The 20839-nt window shown below is 43.5% G+C and overlaps 1 protein-coding gene across 1 annotated transcript; it reads left to right on the top strand.

Moving 5' to 3' along the window:
• The first annotated feature begins 3249 nt into the window (after positions 1-3249).
• On the top strand, positions 3250-10431 carry si:dkey-56m19.5 (cell surface glycoprotein 1). Its single transcript, XM_053491457.1, has 2 exons — positions 3250-3365; positions 7430-10431. Exon 2 carries the CDS (start codon positions 7438-7440, stop codon positions 9865-9867), a length of 2430 nt encoding a protein of 809 aa, XP_053347432.1. The 5' UTR covers positions 3250-3365; positions 7430-7437; the 3' UTR covers positions 9868-10431.
• Positions 10432-20839: the final 10408 nt, after the last annotated feature.

Below are 20839 nucleotides of genomic sequence, written 5' to 3'. Positions count from 1 at the left end.
ATAACTGTCTTTCTACATCACAGTTATTTATTTCTATTTCTTATTTCATATGAAAGTTTGTTGAGAGTCTGAAAATAAACACCCCCACTGTGATAATAGTAACACACACACACACACACTCGGGGAGGGACAGCTGGGGCAGCAGTGGGCGGGGCAGTGTGAGCCAGTGGGCCATATGGTGTTTATTAGGTGGTGTGTGATGTGTGTGATGCTACACTGTACCACACACACACACACACACACACACACACTCCAGTGTTGTCTGAGAATAATACAAAGTGCCTTAATCTCACACCCTAAAGGATGATGAGACTTCCTGCTGAAATTCAATAAAAACTTATGATGCTGCTGCAGGAGTGATGATGTATAAAAGTGACACTTTGTTTTTCACCACCAGAGGGAGCTATGGGTATTAGCAATTAGATTCCCCTCTCTCTCTCTCTCTCGCTCTCTCTCTTTGGCACAGACAGACACACACACACACACACACACCTTTCATTATTTAGATGGTTACATGGTTTTTATAATAATAATAATAATAATAATAATAATAAGAGAGGAGAGTAAAATGTCTTCTGTCAGAGAGAATGATTTGAACTCTAACACACACTGAAAGTGTATTGGTGATGACAGCTGTGACTTATTGATTATTGATCCATGTGTGTGTGTGTGTGTGTGTGTGTCATTTGCGCGCCACACCCCAGCACAGTAACCGGTGTATAACAGCGTCGTTATAGAGGTTTGACACTGGAGACTCCTTACACTAATGTTACACAAACACCTCCTCAGAAACCTACAAGCCACGCCCCTTATACTCCCCGCTCCATAAAGAAAAGGTTAGTGTACAAATCATTTTATTGTTTCTCTATGTGTGTGCGTGTGTGTGTGTGTGTGTGTGTGTATAGTGTGTACAGTGTGTACTGTTCTATAGTAACTGTACTGTAACATCGTCCTCCTGGAAGGGCTTAACAGTGCGAACGATGACTCTGTTTAATGTCACGACGTCACGTTTCCTCCAAATCCAAAAGCGAGTCATCAGAGCCGCTCCTGTTAAAGTCACACAAAAAGAGAAATATTCCAGTTTGCCGTCAGAGAGCCGTGATGCTGTTAGCGTGTGTGTAAAAGTTGTCCTACGCAGTAAACCCCCCCCCCTCCGTCTCACTGCAGCCATGATTCTTTTCGAAGGTAAAATACAGGTTTATTTGTTTTATTTTAACTTCATATTTTGTATTAATTACTTTTATATGAATATTTTTGGGTTGTGGAACGAATCATCATAGTTTCAATTATTTTTATGGAGGAAATTCACTTTAATATATAAGTGTTTTGATACACAAGCATTCTAACATAAATATAAATTACATTCATGGAAATTGTGTTTTTGGTGAAACACACCCTTATTTATTGACATGTGTATGCACACAAGACATTCACACAAACACACACACACACACGCTTTAGAATGTGTGTGTTGTCCATTAACACCAGACAGTCGAATCACATGCTGGTGTCACACTGCGTTAGCAATATTAACACTAATGTCTTACCTTTCTCTTCTGTGTGTTTGTGTGTATATATATATATGTGTGTGTGTGTGTGTGTGTGTGTGTGTGTGTGTGTGTGAATGTCTTGTGTGCACATTCTGGATGCCAGTGCTCAGGTCTAAATCCTAAAACCCACAGACACTGAGTTCTGTACAAACAAAAACTTTACTGCTTTATCAGTTACAGTAAGGGGTGCATTTACTTATTGTTCTTCTTCCCTTAACACATTTATCTTTTTACATTAATGCTGTTGGTCGCAGTTTCAAAAGTGTCTCAGGATCTGACATGATTTCCCCCGGTTTCATTTTTAAACAGCTTTAATGTGCATCACATATGATAAGCTTTAAATCTCATTCATCGTTGCTGGGGGCGGAGCCTATCCCGGGAGACGTTGTGTACCAGAGAGACCAACCATCGCACTGCACACACACACACAGCTACACAAACACACACTCTCTTTCAGACATTACGGGCAATTAGAAACACTCATTACCTTAATCAGCATGTCTGTAGGACTGTAGGAGGAAACCGGAAAACCCGGAGAAACCCATCAGGCAACATGAGGTGGGAATCGAGCCCAGACGCTGAAGGTGCAAGGCCAGAGTGTAACCACTATGCCACTGTGCTGCCCACCTTATATATATACACCCGAATGACGATCCCGGAGCCCAGTGCAGTCGTTTCTGTGAACATTCCTGAGTGAAACGCCTGATCCTTAAAAATCAACGTCCCCAACTTGTGGACGAGACACATCTGTGTGTGTGATCTGTCCACACACTCAGTGACCAACACCACTTACACATTGTAGGAATTCAGCTGGAAGTTATCGCCACGTCCCGGAGGTAGTATCGCCCGTAGGGAGGCCGGCCCTTCACACGTGAATCAGACAGGCGGTTTGATCATGTCTCCAGCGTACTGAGGAACCCTTGATGGTGTCCAAGCACTGGAGGGACACTGCGTGCAGGGAAGTGCATGAGTGTATCAGGGGATTATATAGAGAAATAAAGGGAGTTTTTACTCTCAGAACTGTCTATAATTATCATATTATTATTATTATTATTATTAATGATACAGTGTGAATAAGTAAATTAGATAACTAATACACATATAATAAAATGTTTATATAAACTGCTTTGTCTACATTTTTCATTAAAAAAAAATTCTGTATAAAATGTGTGTGTGGGTGTTTATGTGTGTTTGCGTACACATTACATTCAGTGATCTGTTATGTGTTTAGACAGATCCGTGTTCCTAGTTTGCTAAGTGAAAAGTGCTACATGCACGAACTGAAAAACCAGTAGGACGTCTTTGCTCAAGATTTTTTTTTGTTTCTTGATTGCATTATTTCTATCTTTGCTTGCCTTTTTCTTTTTTCACTCCCTTATTCTTCATCTCTCTCTTTTTCTCTTGCTCTTTATCTGTCTATCCAGATAGAGGCTCTACAGGGTGAAAGGTTAGATAAATATAGGTTTGGGACTTAGGAGCAGCAAAATGGGCATAATGTAGGGAGAGAGGGGGGTTTTAGGGTGCGAGGGTGGGGGGAGTGTGAGGGGGAGGGTGTAGGGAGCACGGGGGGGGGGGTAAAGGGTGTAAGGGGGGAGGGTGTAGAAGTGAGGGGGAGGGTTTAGGGTGCGAGGGGGAGGGTTTAAGGAAGGAGGGATGTAGGAGGGTGCAGCAGGGGGTGGGTCAGCACTGCCACATGTGTGAGACGGCGGTGAGGCTTTAAGAGGACGAGGCGCAGAGAGAGAGAGAGAGAGCGGCTTCATCATCGTCTTCATCATCTTCTTCACTCTTTTGGATTATTGAGGGTCTGACAGACAGGTGGGTCGAATCTTACACACACACACTACAGGTTTAGTGAATAAGAGCAGAGACAGAGAGAGAGACAGAAAGAGACAGAGAGAGAGACAGAGAGAGAGAGATCAGAGTGCCGGCTCTTTGTTCTCTACAGCTCTGTCCAATTCCAGTCTGCACTCCACACTCACACACACTCACACACTCTCACACACACACACTCGCACCCATGAGTGTGAATTGGATCTGAAGCAGTGTATTGTGGGTCTGCAGTGAGTCTTTGTGTGAGATGGAGGAGGAGCGGAGGAGAGGGCCTGCCGTCCTGCTGGGGAGAGCCGGGGTTCTGCAGCTCGGGGTTCTGCAGCTCGGGGTTCTGCAGCTCGGGGTTCTGTCTCTAATACTTAGGATAATCAGTTCTAATACAGATCTCTTAGACACACACACACACACACACACACAGCTTTCAGGCCTTTTTTTCTTCTTCTTCTTTCTTTTATCACATTAAACTCCACCCTCACGTGACCTTATTAAACATGAACATTTCCACGTGTGTGTTTAATAAAGTGTAATTTGGTTAATGATTCTCGCGTGCGCTGTCATTTTAAAGTTAATTGTTGAAGCTCGTGCACGCTCCACCAGCTGCCGCGCGCGTTCACGGCTTTCATGTCCTATTCTCGCGAGAGTTCACGGAATTCGCGTTGCCGAGGAAACGCCTCGGTATGAGTCGCCATGGCAACGCCTTCAGCCTCTTTTTTTTTTTTTTTTGCAGCAATCGATTTTTATATTCCCGCTCATTAATGAATGAATTTTATCTATAAAAAAAAAATTCTCATGAAATTCATGTACTTGAATGAGCTAAAGCTAGGTGTTAGCATGAACAATGAGCTAAATGCTAGCTAACAAAGGTCTAGTAATCCTAATCATCTTTATATCTAAACGTCAAATCACAGAAATCAGCTCGGGTAATTTTTGCAAAGTGTTAAATGTAAAATATTACATTAATAATAATGAAGTGTAGAAACCAAATTTAAATTAAAAAAAAATTATTAATCTTAATATTAATAAACCCAGGTTAGTTTGTGTCTTTGTTTTTCAATTCAGTTCTGTTTTACTTCCACTATGTCACTGTCGCAAAGCAGCTTTACACAATCAATAGAATTATTTAAGTGTGTATGAGATGTGAGTGTGTGTGGATCAGAATGATCAGATCGTCCCTGATGAACAAGTCGAGGGTGACGGTGCTGAGGGAAAAACTCCCTGAGAAACCTTGAGAGGAACCTTGAGAGGAACCAGACTCACCAGGGAACCCATCCTCATCTGGGTCATAACATTTTCTTTTTATCGTCTCATATTTTTTAGCACAATTTATTCAAAATTCCTGTAAGAAGTAAATTTGTAAGCGAAACTGCGCCATTCGTGAGTTAGCATCAACAGTTAGCTAGCAGCGTTATAACCCGGATGTGTCTTGATGAATAGCAACAGTAATGGAACTCTGGACCGAGTCCACTTCATTTATTTCGACCTTGAGCTGAAGTTTTCCTGTTGGCTAACAATCCGCTGTCGTAAACGTCCACTACTGATTAAACACACAGCGTTATTTATACACCACACACAGGTCATTTCAGGCGGAAAGAGCTGGAAAAAAAAGCCAGGTGTTGTAATAGTGTGTGTGTGTGTGTGTGTGTGTCAACACAGTGTAAAAGTACAGCAGTCTCATGGTGGTCTTATAGTAGAAAAAATACAAAATGATGTTACATGGAATTAAATAAATGAAATATCTCCTGAATCAGGACAGCTCGGTTAGGATAATCCTGCTGGAGTTAACTGAACATGACACACATTCATGTAGGAGTTTTTATGTCTGTAAGTCATTTATTTGATCCGGCCACATAAATAAGTCCCGTTTAAGTTTAGCTTCATTCCTTCCATAAAGAGCCGACTTGTTAAATGTTTCTTATTGTAGCATCGCCGTGTGAGTGTGATACAGTGGCTCAAATCTAATCTTTTTCTTTATTTCTCTGTAAATATTTATAAATCCCTAAATAATTTACTGACCTACACAATTAAACATGGATTCCTGGCTGTTTTTTGCATGATACACTCACTCAGTTAAAGGAGTCACTGAGATTAGAATCGTAATTGTCCCTGAGAGTCCTGCGCTGTAATAAAACACAGCACACACTGCCGAGCTCAGCAGTTGGATCGATTTTGCATTATGCTGGCGCATGACTGCGCATCCTCTAATGCATGCAGCAACACAGCAGCACTTTGAGCCACGCTGCTGCAGACATCATGCCACCCTAATGTACGCATGTTCATGTTCATACACTGGACTCGAGAAGCTCTTTTTATAGGATTATCGTGCATGATGTGAGCACAAGGTTTTAAAAGAATGCAGTGTTCTCATGTGTTTGTTTCAGACAAGATATGCATAAAGCACAAGCAAATTCAATAATCCAATGAAATCATTCCAGGATTGTGTGTTTCGTGTGATGTATGGCAGAGTGACTGTGTACAGTTGTGTGTTATCTAATCAGTCGTTTTCTCCACCCTTATCGTCTCCCTACACCATGAATGCGGCTCGGCTCCTATCAGCTCGACTCTTACGCACTAACAGCAGCACTACAGCACTCGAGTGGGACGCAGCAGGATCGCTGCATGTTCAGCCCGTCCGTACGAGCAGATCATTTTTCTGTTTGTGTTTCTCCCACTGCAGCTTGTGTTTTCCCACGACACCGAGGTTAAATTCTAAACTTCTTTATCATCCAGTTTGAGTCTCATGAGAGAGACGCCAAAGAACTCTAACATTAAATGTAAATGCTGGAAGTAGGGAATGAGTGAGGAGCCGGGCAGCTCGTCGGTGTACGACTTACTCAACATTCCAGAGAGCCATGTGAAGTTTCCATCCAGCAGCCATTTGTCTTTCATTCGTCCTCGTCTCCCGCAGCTTTTGGACTGCATTCAAACGTCCTCCTTTTGGCAGAGTTAGCCGTGGTGAATAAAGTGAATGCCCTTTAAAAGGCGACACAGTGCAGGGGAAGCTGGCACCCGCACACAGTGCACGCTTTTATCAGTTTTCACTTCCATCATGGTTAATTAATTCCGTACTTCAGTCACGGTTTTAATGCACCCTTGATGAATTGCCCTCAGCATTTCTCCTGGGTCAAATCTGCATTTACTCTTATTATTGTATTAGTTCAAGAAAAGTCTTTTAGAATGATTCCAAGGGCACAACTTACCCAGAGTGCCCTGCAATCTTAAACCCTTTCTTTTTTTCCATAAAAATAAGTTTTGTTCTATTTAACCACCAACTTTATCTATACACACCATTCAAAGCAGGATAAATTGGTTACAAAGCTGATAAGACCGCACATGTGACTCATGTTGACCCTTTAAATCTCCTTTGTGTGTAGCAGGTCAACACTTTAGCAATGAGAGAGTCTATAAAGCTTTAGTGAAATCAAGAAATCAAGCTTCATTTATCAGATTTATCTCTCATTTGTGTCTGTTGTTTTTTTGCTCAAATCCACTCTTACAATCCTGCCACATTAACACAAAAACACATGTTTTTTTTCGAACTCACACACATATGTTAACGCCATAAACTTATGTTACAACCAAATAAAAGAAATCACACTTACATTTAACCACGCCCAAAAAACTCTACAAAAGGCAAAATTTAGGGACCAAAAAATGATGACTTAATTAATGAAAGGCCGTCTCATAAGTATAGTGTGTTCTAAATTTGCATGTAATCCAGCTCAGCCCCTGCAGTGTATGAGCTTCATTACATATAAACGCCTCCTCCTTTATTACAGGGTAAAAATAATTTGTCCTAAACTGAAGAAATATCAATTTAATTTGTCTGATTTACCCTTTAATATGAAGTGACACAAAATGTTCATTACCATGATGTCCCTTGTAGTGTTTTAAACCTGTCAGTCTGATCTGTATATAAACCCTCGGAGACTCAGGACAACCCTTATGACTTGAAGCCAAGTCCACGTCCACACTGTTAGTCGGTGTATATGTGGATGAAATACTGATCCACTGATTTACTTACTAAAAATCAATGTTTGTGATTTTTGCAGGTCGCATTATGGGAGGTAAGCTGAGCAAAAAGAAGAAGGGATATGACGTCAGTGACCCTAAAGAGAAAAAGGAGGAGAATGCTGTGGTAGTTACAGCTTCAACAGAGCAGAAAGCTGAAGCGAGCCAGGGTGTAGCTGCAGAGGTAAAAGCAGAACAAGTGGCCCAAAGTGCTGCAGCTCCTCCTGAACCTCCATCAGAAGCTCCAACTGAGCAGGCTGCATCACCAGACAATGAAGAAGCAAAGGGAAAGCCTGTGGAAGCTGCTGTTGCCACTGTGAAAGCGGCTCCACAGAAACTAGCTTCTGCCCCAGAGGAGCTTACACCAGCCTCAGAAAAGACAGCAGTGACTCCAGAGGAACCTACAACTGTCTCAGAGGAATCTACACCTGCTTTAGAAACACAAGTAGCTGCCCCTGTGGAACCTGCACCTGGCTCAACGAAACATGAACCTGCCCCAGAATCGGCAGCTGCTCCAGAGGAACCCACACCTGCCTCAGATACAACAGCAGTTACGCCATTGGAAACTGCATCTGCCTCAAAAAAACCACTAGCTGCCCCTGTGGAATCTGCTCCTACATCTGAAGAACCACTAGCTACCCCTGTGGAATCTGCATCAGTCTCTGAACAAGCACTAGTTACCCCTGTGGAATCTGCACCAGTCTCTGAAGAACCACTAACTACTCCTGTGGAACCTGCTCCTACTTCTGAAGAACCAACAATTGCCCCTGTAAAACCTACACCTGTATCTGAAGAGCCAGTGGCTGCCCCTGTGGAACCAGAACCAGCCTTAGAAGAAAAAATAGCTGCTTCCGTGGAATCTGCACCTGCCTTTGAAGAAGCAATAGTTGTCCCAGAGCAACCTGCACCTGTCTCAGAAGGATCAGCACCAAATGCATCTGTTGCTGCACCAGTGCAGGCTGTAGAGAAATCACAATTTGTACCTGAAGAGGCTGTTGTTGTCCCAGTGGAGGCTGCAACTCCCACGGATAAGCCAGAGGAGCCACTATCTCCAGCCGAAGCTGTTCCTGCACCAACACAGTCTGTTGCTGCTCTTGAGGAACCTGCAACTACCCCAGGAGAGACTGTTGCTGCCCTAGTGGAGCCTACAGCTGCACCAGAGGAACCATTAGCTGTCCAAGATGAGACTGTTTCTGCCCCAGTAGTGGCCGAAGCTGCAATCAATGAGCCAGCAGCTGCGCCAGAAGAACCTTTAGCACCTGTAGAAGCTGATTGTGCGTCACAGGAGCCTGTCCCAGAGGAACCCACCACACACAAACAAGCTGTTTCACCAGAGGAATCACCAGCTACACCAGAGGTTGCTTCAGCCCCAGTAGAGGCTGAATCTGTTTCTGATGAATCCCTAACTGCCCCAGTAGAGGCTGTTCCTACCTCACAGGAACAATTACCTGCACCAGAGGAGAGTATAGTGGTCGCTGAAGTGCTTGTAAGTGCTCCAGAAGAATCTACAGATCCACCACAACAAGTAGCTATTGAGGAAATAACTGTTTGCCCATTAGAGCCTGTAGCTGCTACAGAGCAAGTTGAAATTACACCGGAAGAGTCTGTAGTTGCCCCAGAGCAGGTTGAAATTGCACCAGAAGACATGCCTGTAGCTGCTACAGAGCAAAATGAAATTACACCAGAAGAGCCTGTAGCTGCCCCAGAGCAGGTTAAAATTACACCAGAAGATGAGCCTGTAGCTGCTACAGAGCAAGTTGAAATTATACCAGAAGAGTCTGTAGCCGGCCCAGAGCAGGTTGAAATTGCACCAGAAGACGAGCCTGTAGCTGCCACAGAGCAGGTTGAAATTGCAACTCATGAGCCTGTCATCACACCTGAAGAACCTGAATCTGCTCAAGTGGAGCTTGCACCTGATGAAGTAGTGCAAGAAGCTGTAGAGAAGGTTTTAAATGCCATAGAAGTTACACAAGTATCAGCTGAGATCACAGAACCTTCAGAGGCTTTGGAAGAAGCAAAATCAGAGGTTTCTGAATCTCTTCCTGAGTCTGAACCAGTTGCAGTAATACCTTCTCCTCCAGAACCAGGAATTAAAACTGAACCTGTTGCAGATGGAGAGGAACCCGTTCCTGCGATTGTCATTTCAGAATCCACCTCGGCCAATGAGATCGTACCTGCAGAACCATGCAAGGTTATAGAGGAGAAGCTGGAAAATGGAGAATGTGAAAGTGCTGGATCAACAGAAGAATCTTCACCTGTTGTAGCTAAAGAAAATGGAGTGTGTCAGGAGCAGGTGGTGGTAGATGATCCAGTAGATGGCCCAGTAGCCGATCTTCATGGAAAAGAGTGTGTGAATGGCATAGTGGCTGAACAGGAACCTAACTGTGAACTGAAAAAGGACTTAAACATGCCGGATGACATTGGAGATACGGTGGAGTGTCTCAGTGCGGCAGTGAGCCAGGCTGTAGACACGGCATGAAAAAAAATCCTTCACATGTGAAATTCATCATGAAGAAAAACAATAAAGTCCTCCAACGACACTGACTTCCTGAAATATAAACGTCCAGACTGCCTTCACAGTGACTCAGGTGCAGGGAGTTTATGGTTACAACCACTGAAGAACATGAGATGAAGAACAGAGTGAATTATAGAGGGGAAAAAAGAGATGAAGGATGAAAAAGAAAAGAAGTAGGAATGTAATTTGCCATGTTGTGTTTGGCACCGGTGAGCTTTAACTGCCTGCGCTGGTTAAATATAACAACCAGGAAAAATGTGAACGCTGGTTTAAAAAAAAAGCCACACTGGACATTGACCACGAAAAAAAAGGGAAATTTGTGTGTTTGCTTGTGAGTTTTGCTGAAAATGAAAGTGGTTATTGGATTAGCATTTAAATATACATAATCAAACGTAGACTTTCACATATCCTTTTCTTATCCACGTAACGAAGTTATGAAGTTGTTCGTTTTGAGCTTTTAGAGCTGAAACTGTGAGGAATGTTCATTTTAACCTTGGCTTATGTTAGAAAATAAAACAAACAAAAATACTTTGTTAAAGTTGGACCTTTAATTTCACTTCTTTCTAATGTTCCTGAGAGAGTGCCTGAGACTAAACTGGTCTACTGCTTGTTTCTCTTCTATTTAATTATGTATTTGAAATAAACTCCTGTCCACAAGGGGGCAGAAAAAAAACCCCAGAATGAACGGCTCTTGTTTTACTGCAGAAGAATTGAGAAGCAGAACCTGATGAGTACAGTCTCAATCATGAGGTCGTATCTTAAAAGAGAATATTCCAGTCCTGCGCTCTGATTGGTCAGAAGGTGTTGATTAATTCTCCAGAACAGAAGCTCTCACAGCAGTGCAGATTTCTACTCTTATGTTCCGTCTGATGTGTTTTGGCTCTAAAGCCTTTCATTAACATGTCTGTAGTTATTAATCTGGTGTTTGTGTGACATGAGTGGAAGGAGTCTCCAGTGCCAGTGCTGTGTAACAGTCAGAGGTGAAACCACAGCTTTAGGACAGACCAGTTCACGCTGCTTTGGAGGGGTTTCGAGGGAGCGCACACACACACACACACACACAGAGGCTACTCTGATTATAATCAGACACTATGTATCGAGGGCTGTTCGTTAACAAACACTAATGTAACTCGTTAAAAGATTCTTAGAATGATTATTACTGTGTTTATAAGGACATGAGAACTTACCAAAGCCCATGTACACACACACACACACACACACACACACACATACAAAGCTCTCGAGTTTCTTTTAAAAACACACCATGCTTCTGATTTATAAAAGGAATGTTCCGAAGGGTGCAGGAGGATGAAGTTACTTACTGCCTTCACACACACACACACACACACACACACACACACTGTATATTCCTATACAAATTTCTATCCCTGTGCCTCTCACCCATCAGTACCCTCACTTGTACACAGGGTGTGTGTGTGTGTGTGTGTGTGTGTGTGTGCAGCTGCAGTCCTCGGTCCCTCGTCACACTGCGGTGTCTGTAGTGGCTCAGCTGTCTCACTCCTTCGATCACTCCCTCTCTCTTTCTTCTCTTTATCGCATTCAGCGGCTCTTCCATTAAACCTCTCAAAAGGACTGAGCAGCTTCAGCTAGATCTCACACACACACACACACACACACACACACACACACACAAAGAGACTGTGTGTCTGTATGCCTCATATGTAGGTTCTTTAACCCTCAACTTATGTATGACTGAGAGGAGGACAGGAAGTGTGTGAGAACACCTACGTCACACACACACACACACACACACACACAGAGCAATAACTAACCAGAGCAGAGCAGTTTGTTCCCCTTGTAGATGACATCATTCACCAAACATGTTCCTGAACGCAGCCTGGTGATCCACACACACTGTGTGTGTGTGTGTGTGTGTGAACAGAAGGAGTGTTTCAAATGGGACACTAATAACATCCATGCTAATGCTAATCAGTGCAATGTTTGTGTATGATAATGTAATGTGATAAGATGATTGAGGACAAACAGCCCAAAGGCAAAGTGTCATTACAGTGTAAACATGTACATGTGCACACACACACACACACACACACACACAGCATTCCATCATCTACACACATAAACACAACGTGACACAACCAACCACTCATAACTGTCTCACATTCCCCTCTGTCTGACTTCTGTGTGTGTGTGTGTGTGTGTGTGTGTGTGTGTGTGAGTGTGTGTGAGTCAGAAGGTCACGCAGCAGTTCACGCCACATACCTGAGAAATTCAGCATGTCACTCTCTCCTCATCCGCAGCTCACTGTGGAGTTCCTACACACACACACACACACACCCCTGAGTGTACCGAACCCTACCCCAGGACACCTGTGTATGTTTTCCTGGGACACACAGCGGGGTGAGGGCCTGACCTGTAGAGAAGTTGACCTCTGACCCTCAGGGCTGAGACTGGTGTTAAACTCGTCCCTGATTTACAATCTGGATTTTTAACTGTATTGTGATGATTATGGAGCTGATTAGAGATCAAATTTATCGTAACTACAATACTGTATGACAGACTTGAGCGTTATGGAGGTTTGTTTCTAATCACAGGATTCCGGCGGTATGTAACGCTTCATTTCATTCTCATGCTGTTCCTACACGGGGCTAATCTATATACTATTTAAAGTAACAACCCAAAGAATCTGAGCGTGTGTGTAAATCATGTACGCAAGTGTTCAAAACGGCCAAATAGCCGGATTAGCGAGATTAGCATTGTGCAACAGGGAGTGTTGGCATGTTAGCATGGACGCGTTTCTGTGAAACTAGCAGAGCTCTTAATCAGTGTAGAGAGGAAGGTTTAGGACACAGCAAAGAAAACTAGTTAACTGCATGTCACACACACACACACACACACACACACACACACAAATGTACACACTCGGATTATGTAACTTGAATGACAAAAATGTTATCACGTGTGTGTGTGTGTGTGTGTGTGTGTGTGTCCACAATGTTATTCTTTAACCACACAAAGTGCAGAAGGTGAATTCTGTTTAAATCCCATGACTGGTTCACACACACACACACACACACACACACACCATGCTTTACGGCTCAGGGCTAAACCTCATTTACACCACGGTGCTGCAGAGTCCTGCACTCTGATTGGTCAGAAGGTGGTGATTAATTCTCTTTAACAGCAGCCCTGATAATGATGCAGGTTTATATTAATGCATTATGGTTTCTATAGTAACAGCTCATAGACAGAGACATGTACAGTGCACAGATAAAACTATTGTAATCATTGATGTGAAGTTTTCTTTAGAGGGAAATGTGTTATGTAACACTAGTGGAAGGAGTCTCCAGTGTCAGTTTTTGTCAGTCAGATGTAAAGACGCAACTTTACGTTTATTTCTTGGATGGATGACATAATGGAGAAAACATATGATGTGTTGTTTTTACTGTACACTAAATGACATGAGTAGTTTTGTCTGTTCCAGTAGGGTGATACTACGGCTGTGAAGCTTCCATTCGGGTCTCCTGAGCGTTACGGAACCACGTCAACCTCAACACAAAACACACAGTTTAGGAGTAATGAGGAGTTTGCCAGGATAGGACAATATCGTCGCTAAACGATGCAGAAAAACTAGTTCATGCTTTTATCACCTCTAGGTTGGACTATTGTAACGCCTTACTGTCTGGTTGTTCAGCTAGATGCATAAATAAGCTTCAGCTAGTCCAGAATGCAGCAGCGAGAGTCCTCACTAGAACCAGAAGATATGAGCACATCACCCCTATCTTATCTTCACTCCATTGGCTCCCTGTGAAATTTCACTTTTTTTTTTTTTATCAGTACCGCATATTATTAAAAATACAGCAGGGGGCAGAGCTTTTTCTTACAAAGCCCCAAAGTTATGGAATAGTCTTCCAAATAGTGTTCGGGACTCAGACACAGTCTCAGTGTTTAAGTCCAGGCTAAAAACCTATTTATTTAGCCAAGCATTTTTATAAATAGATTAGCCTTAGGTAAAGGAGCAGATCTGGGGGACTCATGGACGTAGAGTATTATGGTGAACTGGTATGTTTGGATGCTGTCTTCCTCACTCTCATTGATCACTCAGGTTTGTTGACGGTGAGGTGATTGGTTGCTTTACATCTCAGTTCCCCCTCATGTTTGTGTTTCCTTCTGGCTCTCCCTTTTAGTTATGCTGTCATAGTTAGTCCTGCCGGAGTCTCTGCTTGCACTCTACAGTTAATATACATTCACATTATACATTGTGTGACTGTGACCAGACCTAACTGCCATCTCTCCTCTTCTTCTCTCTCTATCTCTGTCTCACTACACATGTCTCTCCTGCCACGTTTTATTATTTTCTTTAAAATGATCTTTATCTCTGTAAGTTCCCTCCAGTTTCACTTGGACAGACTCGCTGCCACTAATATTAAATTAAATCACAGTTTCCCCTCCACTCTCTCCTGTACCGTCCTCCATCACTGTGATGAACTCCCTGTGCAGCCGGTCCTGACTGACGATGTGTCCAGGAACTGTCTCTAGTTATCATTACTATTATTATTATTATTATTATTATTATTATTATTACTATTATTATTATTATTACTATTATTATTATTATTATTATTATTATTAGTATTATTATTTGCTCGGCGTGTTTAGGGTTGAGTTTTTCTCTCTCTGTACTCCCTCTACAACTTAAATGAACTGCAAGGAGACGCCATGTTCAATAAAACACAGCAGGACACACAAAATAACACACACACACACACACACACACACACACGCAAAGCTGGATCTTGGCCAACACCATCATCAGCACAACATCTCTGTTGGTAGGGGGAAAGAAAATGGTGGCTGTCTGTGTGTGTGTGTGTGTGTGTGTGTGTCTGTCTGTCTGTGTGTGTGTGTGTGTGTGTGCTATTAGAGGCAGCTGATATAAGCAGTCACCTCACCCTCCAGACGTCCTCCTACTCCAGTAAAACAATAAACCAGATAAAGGTACGGAAGGACCTGATGTCCCGGTTAGCAGTCTGTCCTCAGTACCGCGGCGCTCCACAGGGACTGCGCGGTTTTCTCCAGGTTGAGGAGCGTTCCTTAAATTGTCCTGTCTGGGGATCTGTTGCTCAGTAATTGGATTAACTGAGTAACAAATATGGCTGCGATGCCTCTGGATGTGAGCATTATGGTGGTTTACTTACTGTAGAGAAGTCATTCAGTTACTCAGCAGGGTATCTACTGTACTTACTGTATGTTTTTACACCTGCAAGAACCTCATAGTTAGCTAGCCTTATCTCCTGCTTGGATTTTCTGGATTTTCTGCGCGGTTTCTGGCATTCTAGCAACTACCTTTAGTTCTCTTTTGAGAATCTCTTGTGACCTTTAACCCCACAAAGCGCAGGCATCATGTCACTTGAGAACGTGTGATGTAGAAAATCCCTCCCTGACCCCGATCACCGGCCGCACCACAGTGACCTGCCCTCACTTACAGACCGTCTGTTAAATAATTCTCCTCTTCAGTAGCTACGCTGGGATACACTGATGTTTGCTACATGATTCACATGCAGATGTTTTATGGTGACATGGCCGGATCAGATATCATCACATCACACAGCTGAAGCCCTGATCTGTTTTAAAGCTTTAAAAGTGTTAAAAAGCCATTTTTAGTCAATGTGATTCTGCTCTGTCGAAGTCGGAGTGAGGAGATCTGTTCCTCCTGAATAAGTGGCACTGTCGAGGGCATGGCGCACTCACTCTGGCACGGTCTGGTGTTTATAAAGAGCTGCTGAATGGCAGGAGACCAGATCCTCAGGACACGTGAACACAGAGTACACACGTCACACGTGCACAGCTCCTTAGGTGAGAGGGAAATATTTTCCCCTTGAAAATTAAATATTAAACTGGGGACTGTTTATGATCAACTCTGAGACTCAGTGTGTGGAAGAGCAGCAACAAACCAAATCCCACTCCACTGCCCTAATTAATAAACACACAGGAGTGTTGGTGTTGTGGTGCTGAGAACCAGTCAGTAAATAATATGGACGTCAACACTTCAGCTCTCAACGTGCAAAAGCATGCAGAGATTTCACTCTAAATATTAATATATTATACACTTACAAATAGAACAAACTTCACACTCATCATCATCATCATCAAGTGTCATGTGATCTCAACATACAGTAAATTCACATGTTCCTGAAGATCACAGAATTTGTTAGAGAACATAAACACAGAAGGCGTGATTCGTTAGCAGACGAGACTCATTAGCTACGTTAGCGTCACAGCATTACTAATTGGCACCCAGTACACTGACCGTCCATGTCCTCCTTAAGTCTTCACATCTGATCAATAACCTTAGTTTGACCCGGGATTAAAACATCAGCCTGCTGTTGCTTCTCGTCCTTTAGGCATTAATTGGATGGATCTCGACTTTCTCAAGGACTCTCATTTCAATTTATTTCATTTCATTTTACAGCCTGTGATTCACGGCGTGTTTTTAACCCTGATGTCCTTCAGCATTCTGATTTACACTCACACAGCCGTGATTCAGCATGGGCATCTGTCCCACATCCTCAGAGACGAGGACCACACAGAGACACCCAGAGCTGCATTTATTATCCTTTTAGCTTTCCTCCTTCATTTCTCGTCCTTCCTCGCGGTCCTGGAGGTTTACACACTGGCTCCTAAACTCTGTCTCTGGAGAGTGAATCACATAAACATGAAGGAAGCCTTAAAGTCCGTATATGGAGAAGATGTCACAGTTCTCAGAGTATTTATACACACTGCTGCAGGAGCAGCGTTCAGCACGCCACAGTCAGAGTCGGTGTTTGTCACGTGTGACGTCATCAGCCGTCTGGAGTTGGTTGTGCAAAGCTGATCATAGCTGGATCTTGAGTTACTTCATCAAAGTTTATCGTTATTATTCTTGGTAAAATTATTAGAGATGTCAGACTGGATGGAGAGATTTTAAAGATCCAGAGTCAGACTGAGGTCAGGGTTTTGTCTGGGTCGTTCTGAAACACTCAGGTTCCTGGTGCGGAACCTCTCCAGTGAAGTCCTGAGGTCCTGAGGTCCTGAAATCCTGACGTCCTGAGGTCTTAAGGTCCTGAAGTGCTGAGGTCCCGAAGTCCTGAAGTGCTAAGGTCCTAAAGTCCTGTGGTCCTGAGGTCCTGTGATCCTGAAGTCATGAGGTCCTTTGGTCCTGTGGTCCTGAAGTCCTGAGGTCCTGAGGTCCTGAAGTCCTGTGGTCCTGAAGTCCTGAGATCCTGAGATCCTGAAATGCTGAGGTCCTGAGATCCTGAGGTCCTGTGGTCCTGAGGTCCTGAGGTCCTAAAGTCCTGTGGTCCTGAGGTTCTGAAGTCCTGAAGTCCTGTGGTCTTAAAGTCCTGAAATCCTGTGGTCCTGAGGTTTTGAAGTCCTGAAGTCCTGAAGTCCTAAAGTCCTGTGGTCCTGTGGTCCTGAAGTCCTGTGTTCCTGATGTCCTGACGTCTTGAGGTCCTGAAGTCCTGAGGTCCTGAGATCTTGAAGTCCTGAGTTCCTGTGGTTCTGTGGTCCTGAAGTGCTGAGGTCCTGAAGTCCTGAGGTCCTGTGGTCCTGAGGTCCTGAAGTCCTGAGGTCCTGTGGTCCTGAGGTCCTGAAGGCCTGAAGTCCTGAGGTCCTAAAGTCCTGAAATCCTGTGGTCCTGAGGTTTTAAAGTCCTGAAGTCCTGTGTTCCTGATGTCCTGACGTCTTGAGGTCCTGAAGTCCTGAGATCCTGAAGTCCTAAGTTCCTGTGGTTCTGAGGTCCTGAAGTCCTGAGGTCCTGAGATCCTGAAGTCCTGAAGTCCTGAAGTCCTAAGGTCCTGAAGTGCTGAGGTCCTGAAGTCCTGAAGTCCTGAGGTCTTGAGGTCCTGCTGCTTCTGTGATTTAGTGTCCTGTAAAGGCGAAGCTTCTCCTCCAGACTGGAATCGTTTTATTCCTAACATTGTCCTGTACTTGTGTTTTGTGTGTGTATGTGTGTGTGTGGGAAGGTTTGGAATGTGTGTGTGTGTGGAGTGTTAATGGTGTGTGTGGAGTATTAATGGTGTGTGTGTGTGTGTGTGTGTGTGTGGCGTGTTAATGGTGTGTGTGTGTGTGTGTGTGGACTGGTAATGATGTCCTCCCGCTCCTCTCGGCTGTGTCTCAGTCTGTCTCCTCTGTATCTCGAGGTCGTGACCTTTAATAACAGATGTAATGTCGCTCTGCAGGAGGTTCAGACTTTGGGATTATCGTTATAATAAAATCCTGATTAAACTTTTTTAGAACTTTGTCCTGAACCTGCTCTTCATGCTCCGGATTTATACAGGGATCATGTGTGTGTGTGTGTGTGTGTACTCACACACAGGTCACCAGAGTTCCACTATTTATGTGATTGCTGACTGTAACTGAGCTAATGTAGGGGGTGAATACTTAAACAATCACAGCTTCCACCGCAGTATTATGGGATGTTTGGTGTCGAGTGTTTCTGATGTAAAATCTCAAAAACGTTCCGTTCAGTTTCAAACTGTAACATGACACACTGTGGAGAACTAGAGGGGGGTGAATACTTATTCACACCAGAGTAATACTCTGAACAGATGCTTTACTGTGTTTAATCCTGTAACAGAAGGACAGAGACGAGGCCTGGCCTGGCTGGAGTGTGTGTGTGTGTGTGTGTGTGTGTGTGTGTGTTGCAGGAGTAGAAAAGCTCGGGGCAAATTTCCACTGCAGGAACATGAACACACTCACCACACCATCACACACACCGTCACACACACCTGCACAGATTTATCAGATTTCATACACACGTGATTTTAATAATTTAGAAATCTGTAGCTCTAAGGATGAGTGTTTAATCTGTGTGTGTGTGTGTAAATCAGAGCAGCAGTAACACATACACACACACACACACACACACATACACACTCCACATCATTCTACTCTACAGATCGATTTAAGAGCAGCCTGCGGTTATGAATTATTCACTCCACACTGGAATGTGCTGATAGCAGAGGAAATGAGGCGGCTTTTATTTCCTCAGGGTGGACATCAGGGGAAATGTGTAGAGAAGAGCGCCATCTGCTGTGTGTGAGCGGAATGACTGCGCGGAGGCACCAAGGCTGTGATCACTTACGTTTACAATCGTAATAATGTTTCCTTCTGCTATTAAACTACAACTACATTTATTGACGGCATTTAAACTTTGTTCCAGACACCCTCTGCCCTCTGGACCTGTCTGACCCGTCCTGGTGTCCCGCTTCTGGTTGGAGATCTCGTCTACATGTGGTCGCTCGATAGTTCAGGACTGGAATTTCCTACAAGTCTACCTGAGCCTTCAGTAACTACCTGGACTCCATATTAACATCAATTAACATCAACTGTTATACTGAACCTTCAGCCTCCTGACACACAGTATGAGTGCAGATCAATCCCTATCCGTTATCACCCAGATGAGGATGGGTTCCCTGTTGAGTCTAGATATTCACATTTTATACAAACTTCCATCATTTTCTAAATGTTTAGCACCTCCAGGGTCCAGGTTTGATTCCTGGCCCTGTTCTGTCCGTCTCTGGTGGGTTTCCTCCAAGTACTCCGGTTTCCTCTCACAGTACAATGACATGAAGGCTAGGCTAATTGGTGTTCCCAAATTGGCCATAGTGTGTGTGTGTGTGTGTGATGGATTGGCACCCTGGCCAGGGTGTACCGCACCTTGTGCCCCAAGTCTCCTTGGATAGGCTCCGCCCCCATGACTAAATACAAGATAAAGCTCCATAGACAATGAGTGAGTGAATAAGACAATGACTGTTGTTAAAAGCTCTACAGAAATACATCTGAATTGAATTGAATTAAACTGTGACATCATCACTGCACATGACCGCTAAGGAATTATTTACACAAGTATTTAAAACTCGACATATTAAATACATCTTAGGATGGACTTAAGATAAAGAATACCCATAATGCACTCTGAGGTGAGCAAAGAATACACTCTGCATTTCAGTAGTTAATACTGACGTGTCAAACTTACACACAAGGAAAGTGTTGAAATGTTGAGGTTACCACCTTTTATTAAATGTGCCATGTTTATTAGACTGGTTGCCTAAAAACCTTTCAAAATTAAAGACGAAGTAAACTCAGGCTAGTTAGGTCATCAGATATACTGCATTTTTTTATTTTTGTTTAAATTTCAACGATTGCAGCTTACAGCTCATAAAATCCAGAATCTCTAAATATTGGACTATTCAAGAATATTAGAGAATTAATTTGGAGTTTGAGTCATTTACTATTCATACAGTATAAATACTGTGTATCTGTCTAACCCATTAAACCTATGGAGGAGACTTGACAGTTGTCCAGAAAACAATCACTGACCCCCTCCACAGGGAGTGTAAGCCACAGGAGGTCATCACTGAAAGGCCTAACTGTTCCCAGTTGACTGGAAGGGTAAAGAGGCACGAGCAACAGGGATGACCTCAGTCTTAAATCAGCTTTGCTCGACAATCGTCTTAAGACCTTCTGAGAGCTTCACAAGGAGTGGCGTGAGGCTGGAGTCAGAGCATCAAGAGCCACCACACACAGACGTCTTCAGGAAACGGTCTACAGCTGTTGCGCTCCCAGTTTTGAGGCACTCCTGAACCAGAGACATCAGAAGCATCTTACCTGGGCTACGGACAAAATGGACTGGACGTTGCTCAGTAGTCTAAAGTCCTCTATTCACATGAAGGGAAATGTATTTCATTTGGAGGTCAAGCTCCAGAGTCTGTAGAGAGGAGAGGCTCAGAATCCACAGGCGGTCTCCACAGGCGGTGATGGTTTGAAGAGCCATGTCATCTGCTGGTGTTTTATTAAGTCCAAAGTCCAAACTTACATTTCAATCTTTAGAATTGTAATAATTATTTTTTTTCCAAATTCCATTAGAAGAAAAATACTCTGAGCCCTAATCAGACCAAACACAACCGCGAAA

This window comes from Clarias gariepinus, chromosome 3 (assembly GCF_024256425.1).
Source record: "Clarias gariepinus isolate MV-2021 ecotype Netherlands chromosome 3, CGAR_prim_01v2, whole genome shotgun sequence".
NCBI lineage: Eukaryota > Metazoa > Chordata > Actinopteri > Siluriformes > Clariidae > Clarias > Clarias gariepinus.
Note: the sequence above shows the minus strand (reverse complement) of the source record. Positions and strands in the feature narration are given on the sequence as shown.